Genomic DNA, 13,681 nt, shown 5'->3' on the forward strand with positions numbered 1-13,681 from the left:
CAAGAGGGTCACGGAGATCTCATTACTGCACATCCAAAACAATTGAAAACCCCTGTGAGTGGTGTGCCAAGGCCGTGGGGCTTTACTGTTTTAAGCCACTAAGCAAACTGTATAGTGACAAAAACAATAACTACAGATCATCTTGTGGTGGGATCACTCCAGTCGCGACTCGTGATACTGCAATCATCGACTTAAAATGAATGTGGGCCTGGGCCAGGGGCGTAGAGTGGAGGGGCAATGGCCTCTTCCATAACTTCTATCCGCCTTGTTTCAGCCCCCTTAGTGGGACTACACCTGGCTTAGAACTCAGCCTTCATTTTGATCTCAATTACACACCTGCAAAGTTTCATGTTTCTTGCACATTTGTGACAGGCAGACAAACAGACAGCAGACTTGACAAAATAACTTCCCACTACAATAGGAGCCACCAGGATCACATTTTGCCATGACACTCAAAAATTCAAAAACTGAAACAATGCCAGCTGTGTAAACCTGTTGCAGCTGGTAATAAAGCAACGACAGGCCTTTTTCACAGGAGACAATTTGACCCGTCAAAGCAGAAAAAGCACATAAAAGTAAAAAGTACTCAAATCCAATTTTGTTGATGCATCAGATTCAGGGTGCTGGTATTATTTGTGCTGATTCACTGTCACACTGTCATGGTTTGCTGGGGCACTTGGACAGACCCCTTTGTAATGTCATTAATAACATCTGTGACTTTCCTAATATGAAACAGTATTTTAAAAAAAAGCCCATTGCATGCTTTTATAAGCTTACATGTTGGGACAGATGCACACACTCAGCCTTGAGCTGGGTGTACTCCAGAATCACATTTGGTTAATCATTTGCATGTATGTTGGGTTTAGATCTAGTGAGTAATCTTTTAGTGTTTCATTTGCTCAGGTTAAAATTCGGCCTTTCACAGAGCTGAGAGCATTTCAACTTGACAGAAAAATGTGTAATTATTTTGAGTGGTGTGAGTCCATTTCAGGAATAAACAGAGCCAGGAAATAAAGAGTGATATGAGGAAAATTAGGAAAGAGCTCCTGGAAGTTTTCAGATCAATCACACCCTGCAAGTGCTTGTTGTTAGCTAGCTGTAAACACCTGTACTTCCTGATGAAGGACATATTAATGGCTGTTTTTTGTGGCACCAAAAGACTCTTAGCAGCCAAATTTTACTTAATACAGCAACACAAAATTTGCTTAGCATTCAATATGAATGCATTTTTAGGGCAAAACTTCTAGGTTATAAATCTAGGTTCAGACATATGGAGAGGAAATTATGTTTCTTGAAAATGTTCCTTTCCAAAAACACAGCTTTCCCCGATATATAAGAGGGGGGGGCATGATATTTTACTCTAGACTTGGCACAAATGACTTGTCCCTGGTATTAATCAAGAGGGAAGCTAAATCCTATAGAAAACAGCTGACCACAAGCCATCATGCTACGATAGTTTCCATGGGGGTTGAGAATGACAATGCTAGCATAACATCTTGATTTCTGTTACTGGCAATAAAATGGAAGTTCAGGAAAAATGCAAAAGAGCTTGTCAGAACATGAAGCAACGCCTCCTTTCTGCATTCCCTCTCTAACCATGCACTCACCCACCAACTCTCTCTCTCTCACACACAAGCAGAAAGAGAAAAGGCGAAAATCATTATAAGGGGGATTCCGTGGATTCCTGATGAGTCTTTAGTGTGTGAGTATGTGCTGAAGCGTGAGTGGACATGCTAGTTTGCAGTGTGTCCGCCTGTGTCACTGTAGAGGAACTTTAGGAATTTCCTTTGTTGATACCCCCCCCCTTCCCCACTGAGGAGGAGGAGGAGGGAGGCACTTTCCCACAGCACTATAGGCCTTTTCTCTGAGGGGGGAGCTGCAATAGTCACTGATAAACAGCAGAGGAGGGAGAGAGGGGCCTTAGTTGGGTTGCAACATGATTACACACACACATTTAGAGAGTCCTATTTCCGTCTGTGGACAGATTAAACACTGCTGTCAGTTTTCTGGGGATGAGGGTTGAACCAGTTGAGTATGAAAACTTGAAACGTGCATACTGAGATACACAATATGATGACTTAGGGACAACTTACGCATTGCAGTATGGTTTCTTCTCAAAGCCTTTGTAATTCTTCATGTTTAGAGTCATTTTGCAGACCTCGCAGCTGAAGCATCCTTTATGCCAGTACTGTCAAAAACAAAGAGACAGAGAAGACACAAAATGTTGAGAAAGGAGGGATTTGAGACATTTGTTTTTTGCTACTTGGTCAGAATCCAAAAGAACCACATGTACAAAAAAACAAAAAAAGCACCCATACACCAGCTAGCACAGGGAAGCTAATTGAATGAGTAAGGCCAGAGCTACTTTCTTTACCCTTGAGGTTTCACAGAGACGGGAGCTGGATACAGACAAAGAATGGCGACTGTTAAGACTGTGTGTGAAAAAAGTGAAGCAATCTGGAAACAGTAGTTTGTGTATGCTGGCACTAAACTGTTACGAAGAAACCAACATCCTCTTTTGCTTGCAAATTCTATGGTTGCTATTTATAAGTAGATAGGGCTAGCTGCACTGGTGTGAACGGTAAGGGAGGAACTGTTGTGACTGACAAGTACATATCAGCGTTTTCACACCTTTATTATCATTTAGAGCTCTGCTGTATGTGTGTATAAAGTGATCCATTTTTATTTCCTATAACATCAGAGGTCGGTGCTATACTGTGGTGGTATGTAACCAAGAACATTTACTCAAGTACTGTACTTAACTATTAATTTGAAGTACTTGTACTTCACTTGAGTATTTTCTTATCATGCTGCTTTACACTTCTACTCCATTACATTTCAGATAGAAATATTGTATTTTTTACATACTATATTTATCTGACAACTTTAGTTACCTTACAGTATTAGATTTTTGTATAAAATCACGAAAAGAGTTTCTAAAATAAGATGTTTTGTTATTAATTCAATTACCCAACAGTTGATCTAAGTATAGCTGCAATGTTAAGTTGATTAATCAATCCATAAAGGTATCAATTGCCAACTATTTTGACAAACACTTAAGTCCTTTTCCTTAAATAACGATTAGTTTGGGGTGTGTTTTCACTTTAAAGGTTTTGATTTGGGGTACTTCTTTCTTCTTTTTTGATAATTTTGAGTTTGGGGGTGTTTTTTTCTTCTTCCTTTTTTCATAGTTTATTTGTTTATTTAAGATTTTTCTGCATTGGGTACTTTTACTTTTAATACCTTAAGTAAATTTTCCTGATTATCCTTACTTGTTTTTACTTAAGTGCCATTTTCAAAGCAGAGATTTTACTTAAAACAGAGTATTTTCAAAGGGTGAGTACTTTTACTTAAGTAAAGGATCTAAATACTTCTTCCACCACTGGTGCTACAGAGACTGCCTGGCCTGAAAGCCCTTTCGATTCTCTTTTCGTCCGTCTGTTCATCTCTGCAGGCCCGCATGTTTCTGTAGCTCCTCTACCCATCTTCGCGAGAGGCCGAGCCTCTATCTTCCTCACCACCCTTTCTCCCTTCCTTCCACCCGCCCGCCCTCTCGCCTCCTTTCCTTTTCTCTCCTGGCACTGAGCTGATCTGCGGCCTGAGGGTTCAAAGAGGGATCGAGGGAGGGAGGATTGGAGAAAACTGTAAGGAGGGAGGAAACATGAAAGGAAGGAGCTGGAGAGTGCAAGAGGAAGGGAGGGGTGGGCAAGCGAGAGAAAATGCCAGAGAGTGAAGCAATGATCTGGCTGCTCCCACTATCGTCAAGGGAAGGGAGAAAGGAGTGAAAAGACACAGAGAGAAAGAGGGAGTCCTTATTAGAATGGCCTCAGGGTGCTCTGTCATCCCTCTCCATTCTTTCTCCCACTCTTGATCACTTTATTCACCAATTGCCCACACATAAAACCCTAATCTTCCAAACAAACAGCACAGCAAAGATGATTCAAAACAGAGGATAAAACTGCACATCAAAGTATAACATCACTTTCTCAATGTCTCACTCACAAAACATGCACAATGCAAGTGTGATTCCACTACTAGGTCTTCTTAGGATAAGATGCTGGCATTACTGACAGAAAACTCCATCATTCCCCTGCGTGCAGTGATAGTTTGAAAATAAAGCATGTGTTACAGCACTGATAAACAGCTGGCAATAAATCACCAGGATGTTGACGGTTACTGACCGTGAAAGCTGCAGATGGACAGTAGAGGCAATTATGGCAGTGCTATGTATGGAAACATGACCAAACACATAGCACAATGGGCATTTCACTTCCTCCCATTGTCGGACAAGAATATGGCTTCAGGCTGGTTTTAAGAACAGCCTCGTCTGTTCTGTCTGGATGTAACGGACCACCCAGGGTGGTGTGCAATGACAACAGCCAAAGTGTATGTGTGTGTTTGACATGGGTGTTTGTAGCTGTGGGCCAGCAATATTGTAGCAAGGCATACAAAAGAGGAGGCTCACGGTGGAAACCGAGTCTGGGCTCTGCTCAGTGGAGCTGTGATCCACAGCCAAACACACTGGGCCAAGCCTTCGAATGCAAACTCCTTATCCCACTACAACCCTACCGGGGCCTGAGGGAGTTGCAGATGGACACATCATGTTACTCTTTCCACTGCCCCCCCCCCTCCATTGTTCTGGCTTATACTGCAATGGCAAATCCCTTTACAAAAAACAGCACAGTGCAGGCAGATTCCATTTCCTCTAGCTTCAGCTGATTTGCAGCTGTGGTAGCTGCCATCTTTGCATGCACACTATCTGGTTCATCTACTTGCAGTATGATATTCTCCACAGACTATTGTTATCCCCTTCTCATTTCCCCAAATCTGTAATAATGATAAAGCTGGGACAATCTAACAGTGTAATGCTAATAGAGAAGTGTGAATGCAAATGCATTTAGGAGAAAGGTGAGCCTGTCAACTGAGCATGGACTTTGACCCTCTTGTTGTTTCCCTGAATAAATATTTACCTTGGGCTTAGCAAAGAGAACAAGCCAGCTTAAATAAATTGTTTAGCAAACTTTTACTAAGCCTAGCCCAACCTGCTAACACACATTCTGCCAGACAACCATCGTCACCTTTATACGGATAACATGACCCTCTCAGGTGAGCAGAGGTCCGACTCAAACTAAAGTGCCTCCTTGATGAAGCAACAACAAGCTGACTGCTCTACACACAGGTTCTCAAATGCACTCAGGCCACATGTGGAGGTCAGCTGGGCTGCAGGTGTCCACATTTGCAGCACAATGTAAATACTGGGATGTGAGATCACTGACATTTTAAAAACAGTGAACTTGAAGTTTTATTCAGTATGCATTTAGCTGCGGCTGGCATCTTCTCTGGCTGTATGGCCAATTTTTAATTTTTTTCTGCTCAGCAGTGGGTGCAGTTTCTTACAAATAAAATCAAATGTGTGCAGGGAGGCGAAATATAATCATGAGTGGTCAGAAAACACGAGATGCATTCAAATGCCACGTGTGAGTCACTGCCTATCTCATCCGAACTGAAACACAATCTGAATATACCGTATCTGGTAGGAATATTAGATCTGGGACTTATATTAGGGCTAGGGCTAAGATGGATATATGCTAAACAGAAAGGAAGGAAAAAACAGAGATGCAGGGGCGACGGACATCCCAAATGTATGTTAGAGAGGCCATCCAGCACTTAGCCTTGTCCAGCTCCAGGAAAAAACCTGGCTCTTGGGTGCCGAGGCAGGATATGGCAGTCAGCTGGAAAATGAGGACACTGCAGAGACGGAGCCCTAGAAATAAAACACCAATAAAAAAACAGCACTGTCTCCCTGCATCAGCGCAGCTCAAGGGCACATGTGTATGTGTGTATCTATATGTGTGTGTATGTATGAACTCTCTGTGTGTATGTGTGTGTGTGTGTGTGTGTGTGCGTGTGTAGTACTGTATGTAGGTTATATGTCTCTGTGCATGATGCATGTGTGTCAAATGGGATCCAAGACTCCAGTCAAGAGCAAAAATGCTCAGTCAGCCTCGCAGCTCCTTCTCAGTGAGAACCACATACAAGTTAGCCTGGACAAAAACCCTGCAGCTATGTGGGAAGCCAACTTTTGACACCATGTCCGCACACACATTACACACAGAGGGAGGGTCAGTGACCGGTAACACGCTCTCGCATACTAACTACAGCCTGACAGGAGTCGATTAAGTGACTCGGTCACAGTGCTGTGGGCCTGTAGTGTCAACCTCTTCCTATGTCAGTATTAGTGTGTCATCTTAAAGGGCGGATTTCTTACTTTGTTTACCACATTAACCACATAAACACCAAGATGTCAGACGGCATACCCCTTCAGTTTGGAGAAGCAGCCTGAAGTATGACATAATCTACTGCTGTGGAAGGGTCAGCAACAAAATGTATTTTAGCCACCTCAAAAAGTCCACCTAAAACAATCAAAATCACTTTAACTGTACACAAAATTTAGAGTATTTTCACTACTTTACCTTGCTGTCAGACAGTGTATGCCAACGCAAAAATGAAGCCATTATATTGTTCTCTTCAAAGCCAGACTCCATTGAGAAAAACAGTGATTTAACAATTCTGAACACAGGACCTGCTGATCTACTGCTGCCTTGCTCACTTATTCTATTTAGGTTACTGTGTAACTTTGGCATTTAAAGTGGTTAGTTCGGATTTACCAAATTCACACAAAAGCACAAACTAACTAACTGATATAGGACTTGGCTAGTGTTATTTTATGTACTGATTAGGTTAGATTTTCTGACAATACTGTGTTTTTTTTGGATGGGGAAAAAAATCTACCATATAGACAGACCGTGCTAAATGGATTTTCATATTTCAGTCTATTGAAAGTCTACCAAATTAAGCTTAAGAGGAATGTAGTGTCTTATAACACTGAAAGGCATCCCTAGGAACCCTGATGAAATGCTTCATAACTCTTGGTCAAATCGGTAGCAATTAACTTCTGTTGAAACTACTTTATTTTATGATTTTCGAGGCTGATTAGCCCCACAGTTTGAAAGACGCTGTGATGGTTCTTTAACTCAGATGTTTATTTTAAACCGTAAGTGGCTAAATTAATCAAAAAACACAGCACACACACACACACACACACACACACACACACACACACACACACACACACACACACACACACACAATGGAGCATTGCAACAGCATAATCTGTGTATATGTGAAAGTTTATTCTTGCGTAAGATGGAACATGCCTAAAGACAACGTACCCACATCTGGCTGGTTCTAATAAAGGACACCATCTCATCAAGGCACGCTGGTTAATTATTAGCCTACCTGATGCCATTCATTTTTATCCTGGCCACAGGCTCTTTTGCTGGCCAGCAGGCAGACAGTTACTTAAACAGACATACTATGCTAAAGTAGAGTGCACACATAACACACTCTCCAAACCACTCCAGACCATGATGTGCAGTTAATAACATACACATCCTGTCTCCCCAGCAAGTAGACATTAACAAAAAAAAACAAAAAACTGAGCACAGTAAAGGCGAAATGCCAAAACACTTCTGCGTTGTCATAAATGATCTGTATAAATTCACTTTACAAAATCCTGTTGGATGGCATGCATTGGATAAATCTGTCTCTGTGCCTATCTTTCCATGATTTTTATATTAAGCCAGAGCAACAAAGAGAGTCCAGATTTTTTTTTCTGGAACAAATAGAGCTGTAATAGATTGGGAGAGCAAACAGAGCATGTGAACTAGTTCCTTTTTCTGATAAAGGAGAAGTACCTGCCTGCTCACTGTGGAGTCAACACCTCAGGTGATTTTGACTGCAATGTGTGATTTTAGCAGTGAATCAGCAAAGGGAGGTGACTGGTGATGACTGGACAGATATCTCAGCTCATGTGGCATTTTGGGTAACATGAATCAACTCTCAGAATAATCTGTCTAAATAAAGGCGAGGCGGGAGACAAATTTGTCTAAAAGTGGAGTCACAGGAAATGTGTTCACACTGGACCATCAGAGAACAAATCATCCTTCCCGTTTAAATCAGAACCAATGCACAACAAGACTGATTGTTAAATCACTAAATGCTTAATACTGAAAATAAACAGTAAGGAATGCACTGAAAATATGTAGCAACCTGCTCTACGAGACAGACAACTTAAATGATTTCTAAGAAGAAATCATTACAGCATATGTTAAGATTTGACTCCACATGACTAAGCATTATCACTGACTGTATAAAAATAATGGGTGTAGCCACTGTGACATCACAAACTGGTTAGTGGACTTGTGTCAAATAGGGTTTGGCATTTTGTCCTTTGCCATCTTGAATTTTTGGAGCCAGAAGGGACCATATTTGGTTGAGAGACTGGTGCTGTCAAGGAGCAAAGGGTGGATCTGACTCAGAGCCAATTCATTATTTCTGTAACCGTGCGTCCGTGAGGGTCTGCTTTGGTCCATGTGATGTGAATGTCGTCATCCACCCATGTCCACCAGGGTGCGCATGGACCCCTATGCGGACGTTACATTTTCTTGTTTTCGACTTGTACACATCGCAAGTGTACCATCTGCGCATGCTCCAATCACTTGTTCCAAACTCCCGTCCAGTACGAAAAACTTAAGTCAAGTTACTTTTAAGTTGGATATTCAACAGACATTCACTCCAGACCCAACAGCGTCTTCTTGGTTTCATATTCACTCTATGATGGCAGCAAGAAGACAGGCTGATCTCTCAGCCCTCAATTTTACTTTGAATAAGAACTGCATGCGCATCCATGTGACGGCAGCTTTCCACAGACATTCAATGCCGACGGTATGTCTGCCCCTTCAAAGACTGTGGTGATGCCTCACAAACAGCCTGTCACTCAAAGATGCCGCACCCTTAATTATGTGTAACTTTAGGCCTTGATAACATTTAAACAGGTGAGTGATATATAAAAAATCAACCCTCATACAGTTCTTACGAATGTTGAAATGATCCAAAACCGATTTTTTTTACAGGGCTGTAATCATGTATATTTCTGCTGTAAAGTTGGGCATTTTAACATGGGGGTTTGTGGGGATGGATTCACTTTTGGAGCCAGCTAAGAGCAGCCTTTTCAAGGAAGTGCTGCTGTGTTTGGCACTTCCACGTTAGCTTCATTTTTCAGCCTCGGAGGCTGCTGCTGGATCGTGATGCAAGCTCCTCCATGCTGTAGAGACTGTTGAGAGCTGCATAACTTGCATACTGTACTCTTCTGACCTTTAACCCCGTTTTCCAGCAATTTCCTGGGATTGAGAAGCTGCAGTACAATTGAGGCTAACATCTTAACCAGAAAGCCCACACTAAAGCCAAAAAACACAGCATTCAATTTGCTAGCTCAAGACAGTTGAGACCGTGAGAGCTAGAGTACAGAACTACAGTATGTGTCAGATACATCAGCGTCTTATGAAGCAAATGGTGTGTGAAATCTGATTACGACACACTCTTTTTTTTTTTAATACCAACTGTGTCTCAACATTTGAGATCATGTGAACCAAGAAGTGCTGCCACTTTTTTCTTACCTACACAACCAAAGACAAGAAGTTTACATAAAAATTGTAATCAAATTCCTTCCTACAGTTGGTTATTATGTGATTATAACTTTAGGGGAGCAAAAGCAAGAGAACAGAGTGCCTGAAACACTGATATTTCTGTCTGTCTGCATTGTAAAAGCCTTCTTCAACATACTGATATGAAGGAAATAGCCTCCCAGTTGGCTTTTGTCCATTCATATCTCTAAAGATTCTTCCTCCACTAACAGATTGTTTTGTTTCAAGTAAAGCTGTGTCTGATCTATGATACTTGGTGCCATGTGGGAGATCATTTTTTGCATAAAAGCTGTGTCTGAAACAAGTAAACAGGTCTAGCCTCTGAAGGAACCTAGCCAATATCATGTATAAACAGTTCTCAAGATGTTTTGACATTGCTAATATATTCTACAGCCAAAACATATATTCAAGAGCCAGTAGCGATGTTTGTGCTCCCTACTTACTTATTAAAGGATGAGCTGTCGGAACAAGTCATCTTCTGAGGTTATTTATAGGCTTTAAAAAATACTATGTTCGCTCATATAGTGGCCGATTTGCTACCCAGGGACCTGTTACACCGCTTCATAGAAATCCATGGCATAATAGCACAGTTAAATATGAATAAATCTCATACAGAAATGTAGGAGGGCTGAGTCTCTTCACCTGCTAGTAGGAGCAGGCACTGTGATTTAGACATACAATATGCAGACAGCGTGTTGAGATATTAAGTATGCAGACACTCAGGAAGAGTCGAGTGTTTCAGTGAGAGATTAGCTTTAACTGCTCTGCACGGATCGCTCAATTTATCTTGAAAATACACACTTCCTGAGTGCCAAAAATGGTGAGCAATCTTAAAGTGACACACACACAAATCATTTCACACCTCGGGACAATGCACAGTAACATAAATATGACCAGTTTTACTGTTGAGGTTTGCACATCAGGCCCTGGTAAACACAACGACTGTGACACTTCCTTCCTTGTTGCAATTTTTTTTTTTTGGCATTAACGGCTACAAAAAACTAACTTGATATGAGCCTGATACTTGAGCCAAATTAGACACTCCAGAATCCTTTCTCTTAACAAGTACTTTAAGTACCGAAGGAGGGCCAAATAACAAGGCAAAACCGTTACAGACAAGAGAGTCAACCAAAATTCACTTCCTGTCTTTACATGTGCTCGGCAGCCCTCCCTCTGATGGGCCCAGCCCTGCTATACTGGAATGCAGCTGACAGACAAACAAGCCTCTGTGGCTCAGCCTCTCCACACCACAGAGGTTTAGAAGAAAACTGTCAGGTAAAAGGTATTCATCGATGGCTGAGAATACCAATGGAAGAAGTGGCAGAACAATCGACTCCCCTGCTTGCCTTCACCTGAGCTAGCCTAGCACACGGAAAAATCTCAAGCCAATGTGGCCTTGGCTGCTTTAAACAAACGAGAAGGGCAGTGTGTGTGTGTGCCACGGAGAAGGGAAAGGGGAGGTTGTTTTGGCGTGTCTGAGGGGGTGAGCGCTGATGCGGAATGGCAGCAAAGACAGACGGCAGGCTACTCTCCTGTGCTCGCTTCAGAGGAGGGAGAAGGCACAGCAGGCCTCTGACAGAGCACGTTTTATGGGAGTGTCTGTCTGCTGGAATGCACTCCGTTCAGGCCAGATACCAAAGCAGATTCAGGCTGTACTTGTGGCAATTTGGTTCTCATCAATACCAGCCCTCTAGCATGCTAACATGACTCGTGTTTTAGGGGTGTGCATGAAGACGAGATAAATCAATTCCAGTCCAGAGCACTTTGGGAAAACATTAGTCATGGTGCATTCAAGAACACATTTATGCAGACAGCAATAGTGCATCCAATTAAGAGCTGATGTTACTTTAGATAATGTGCCTTCTGTGCTCTTTCCCCACCTTCCTTTCTGGATCTGTCAACCCAAACAGATAAGCACATCTCAAGAGGGATTGATTATCAATAGCCAATCAGACATCCATTAGACAAATTATCTACTTGCCTCAAGATATGCATTTGTAAAAATACACTGTAGACTCCACCCACCTAGTAAACTAAGTGTGTTGCATGTATCGTCTTGTTGCAACAGTCTAACCTTTTAAAACCCTGATCAGATTGCTTTGAGTTCTTTGAAAAACATGGAAAAAAAGGCAATGAGCAACCACACATAGACCCCCCCCCCCAAAAAAGGTAAAGCATTACAGAAAAATACCTAAAAATAAGGAATAAAAAGAGTAAAGCCAAAACCGAACAAGAACATTAGAAAATACATGTATATTAGTAGTCTATAATTTTTTAATAATTCTCCCCCTTTTCTAAATAGTTTCCATATCATTTTTCTTTGTCACCTTTTACTAATTTCTTGCAATTTGTGAGATATTTCTTGGTCATTGCCTTTTCTCCCAAAATTTTTGAAAGAAATCAAACCAATTTGATGAGATTTCAAAGTGTCAAGTTGCTTGTGAGAGGCGTCTGAACGCAGCACAAGAAAACTGATGTCAAATCAGGTTTTGAAGATTTGACTGTGCAGCAGTATTGAACACATGCAATACATCATCACCTTTTTCTCGTTTAAGATAAAGGGGCGACGTGTGCAAGATGTGCTGTACCAGATGAAATTGTTGCTCACATGTGAATTAGTGTGTCTGTCAGAGGCACAGTGGTAGAAAATGACGAGATTAGCACCTTGGCTGAGATTAGGCTCCTGCTTTTGACTGAAAACTAATCGAGGCGGCTCCACCAATGATCCCTGACTGGGATTAGCCGGTGAATTGGACATGTTCAAATGAGCCCATGCTGTCCACAAAAGGCTAGATTATGGGACAGTATTATTCGCCCAGAAATCCTGTATCATTTAGTTTTTATTTGTAAATCGATAGACCACAAAAATACGTGTTACAAGACAGGGTTTGAGACGTTAGCAAACGTTATCAATCAGTTTCCTTCTAAACTGTGGTGCCAGTCAGGCCCGAACCAGACACTGTGAGGCGCTGGTTTAGGTGAATCAATATCATACCCTAAAGCCACTGTCTTTATGAAAAAAAAAATACACAAATTCTGGTTACTTTAAGTATCTGTATCCGCACTACAATGTTTTATTTCGTTTCTGGTCCGCGCTCTCGTGCCACCGCCTTCCAGACGTTAAGATAACCGTTAGCTTCCATGCTAGCGAAATACCTGTCCTGTTGGGGTGTTAATTCATTCACAAAAATATTAGAAAGGTGTCATTTTAGAGGAGCAGAAACGAGTACATGCGGGGTACAAAGGTGGTAAGGTGTAAAGGGAGTATTTTTAAACGAATAACAGGAAGTAAGAGGGTTTTCTTGTGTTCTTACCTTGTCCAGACAATTCACTTTTTCCGTGGGGTAAACGACTAGCTTACATCTGCCACACAACGGATTCATGTTGGAGGAATGCTCTTCTAGCTAGTTAGCACGGAAACCGAGCGATTGAACAGCTTGTAGCTTTGTGCTGTCGACTCCTCACTTCAAGAACTAGCTACAGTTTACGATTATGATCAGTCGCAGACCAACACTAATCTGGTTGTATGAAGCAAATCCAGGAGGTTGTTGTTGTCGCTGTAGCCGCACAGCACAGCTGGCTGTCAGTCCACTAACCAGACACGGAAAGCGCGCTCCCGCCGCTTCCCCCTCTCTCCCTCCCTCTACTGCGCGTGTCCGAGCAGAAAGAGAAGAGTGGGGAGATTGTGGGAGATTCAGTTTGGTTTTTTTTTACTTGGAAGGCAGATTTGATCATTATTTCAGAGGAACTACGACATCTATACGTTATATTCAACTATGCATTGCAACACAGTTCCGCTTTTGTGTAGCTGTAGACAGCTCCAAGTCGAGCCTTGTGCATGTTCAACATGTCTGTCCACCTCCCATCTGTGCACGCATAGCAAACTCATGCGATCATCTTTATTGTTGCAGGTTTTTGGAGCTTTACCAATCCAATGATCTCAAATCACATTTTTACACATCTGCCACGTTCACTGCATGTCCTACTTGATGTCCATGTGATATATTTGCTTAGGATGACACCTACTGACAAAAGAGCTGTATTGTCTGCTCCAAATCCCCATATATAGACTGACACATTTTTTTTTCATGTGTAGTTAGGCTGTAATTGTCATGTATATTGAGCCCACCCACCCC

General features: G+C 41.9%; 1 protein-coding gene across 2 annotated transcripts in view; it reads right to left on the reverse strand.

Moving 5' to 3' along the window:
- lasp1 (LIM and SH3 protein 1) overlaps window positions 1-13,162 on the reverse strand; it is a 35,711-nt gene extending 22,549 nt beyond the window's left edge. Inside the window, exons 1-2 of one of the 2 annotated variants that reach the window (XM_042504203.2) lie at window positions 12,860-13,162; window positions 2,094-2,188 (exon numbers count right to left, since the gene is read on the reverse strand). In XM_042504203.2, coding sequence (XP_042360137.1) covers window positions 2,094-2,188; window positions 12,860-12,928 — 164 coding nt within the window. In that variant the 5' untranslated portion in view covers window positions 12,929-13,162. The remainder of the gene's footprint in view (window positions 1-2,093; window positions 2,189-12,859) is intronic. The other variant, XM_042504202.2, reaches the window with a different exon arrangement.
- Window positions 13,163-13,681: the final 519 nt, after the last annotated feature.

Source organism: Plectropomus leopardus, chromosome 18 (assembly GCF_026936395.1).
Source record: "Plectropomus leopardus strain MGB_pleo_1.0 chromosome 18, ASM2693639v1, whole genome shotgun sequence".
NCBI lineage: Eukaryota > Metazoa > Chordata > Actinopteri > Perciformes > Serranidae > Plectropomus > Plectropomus leopardus.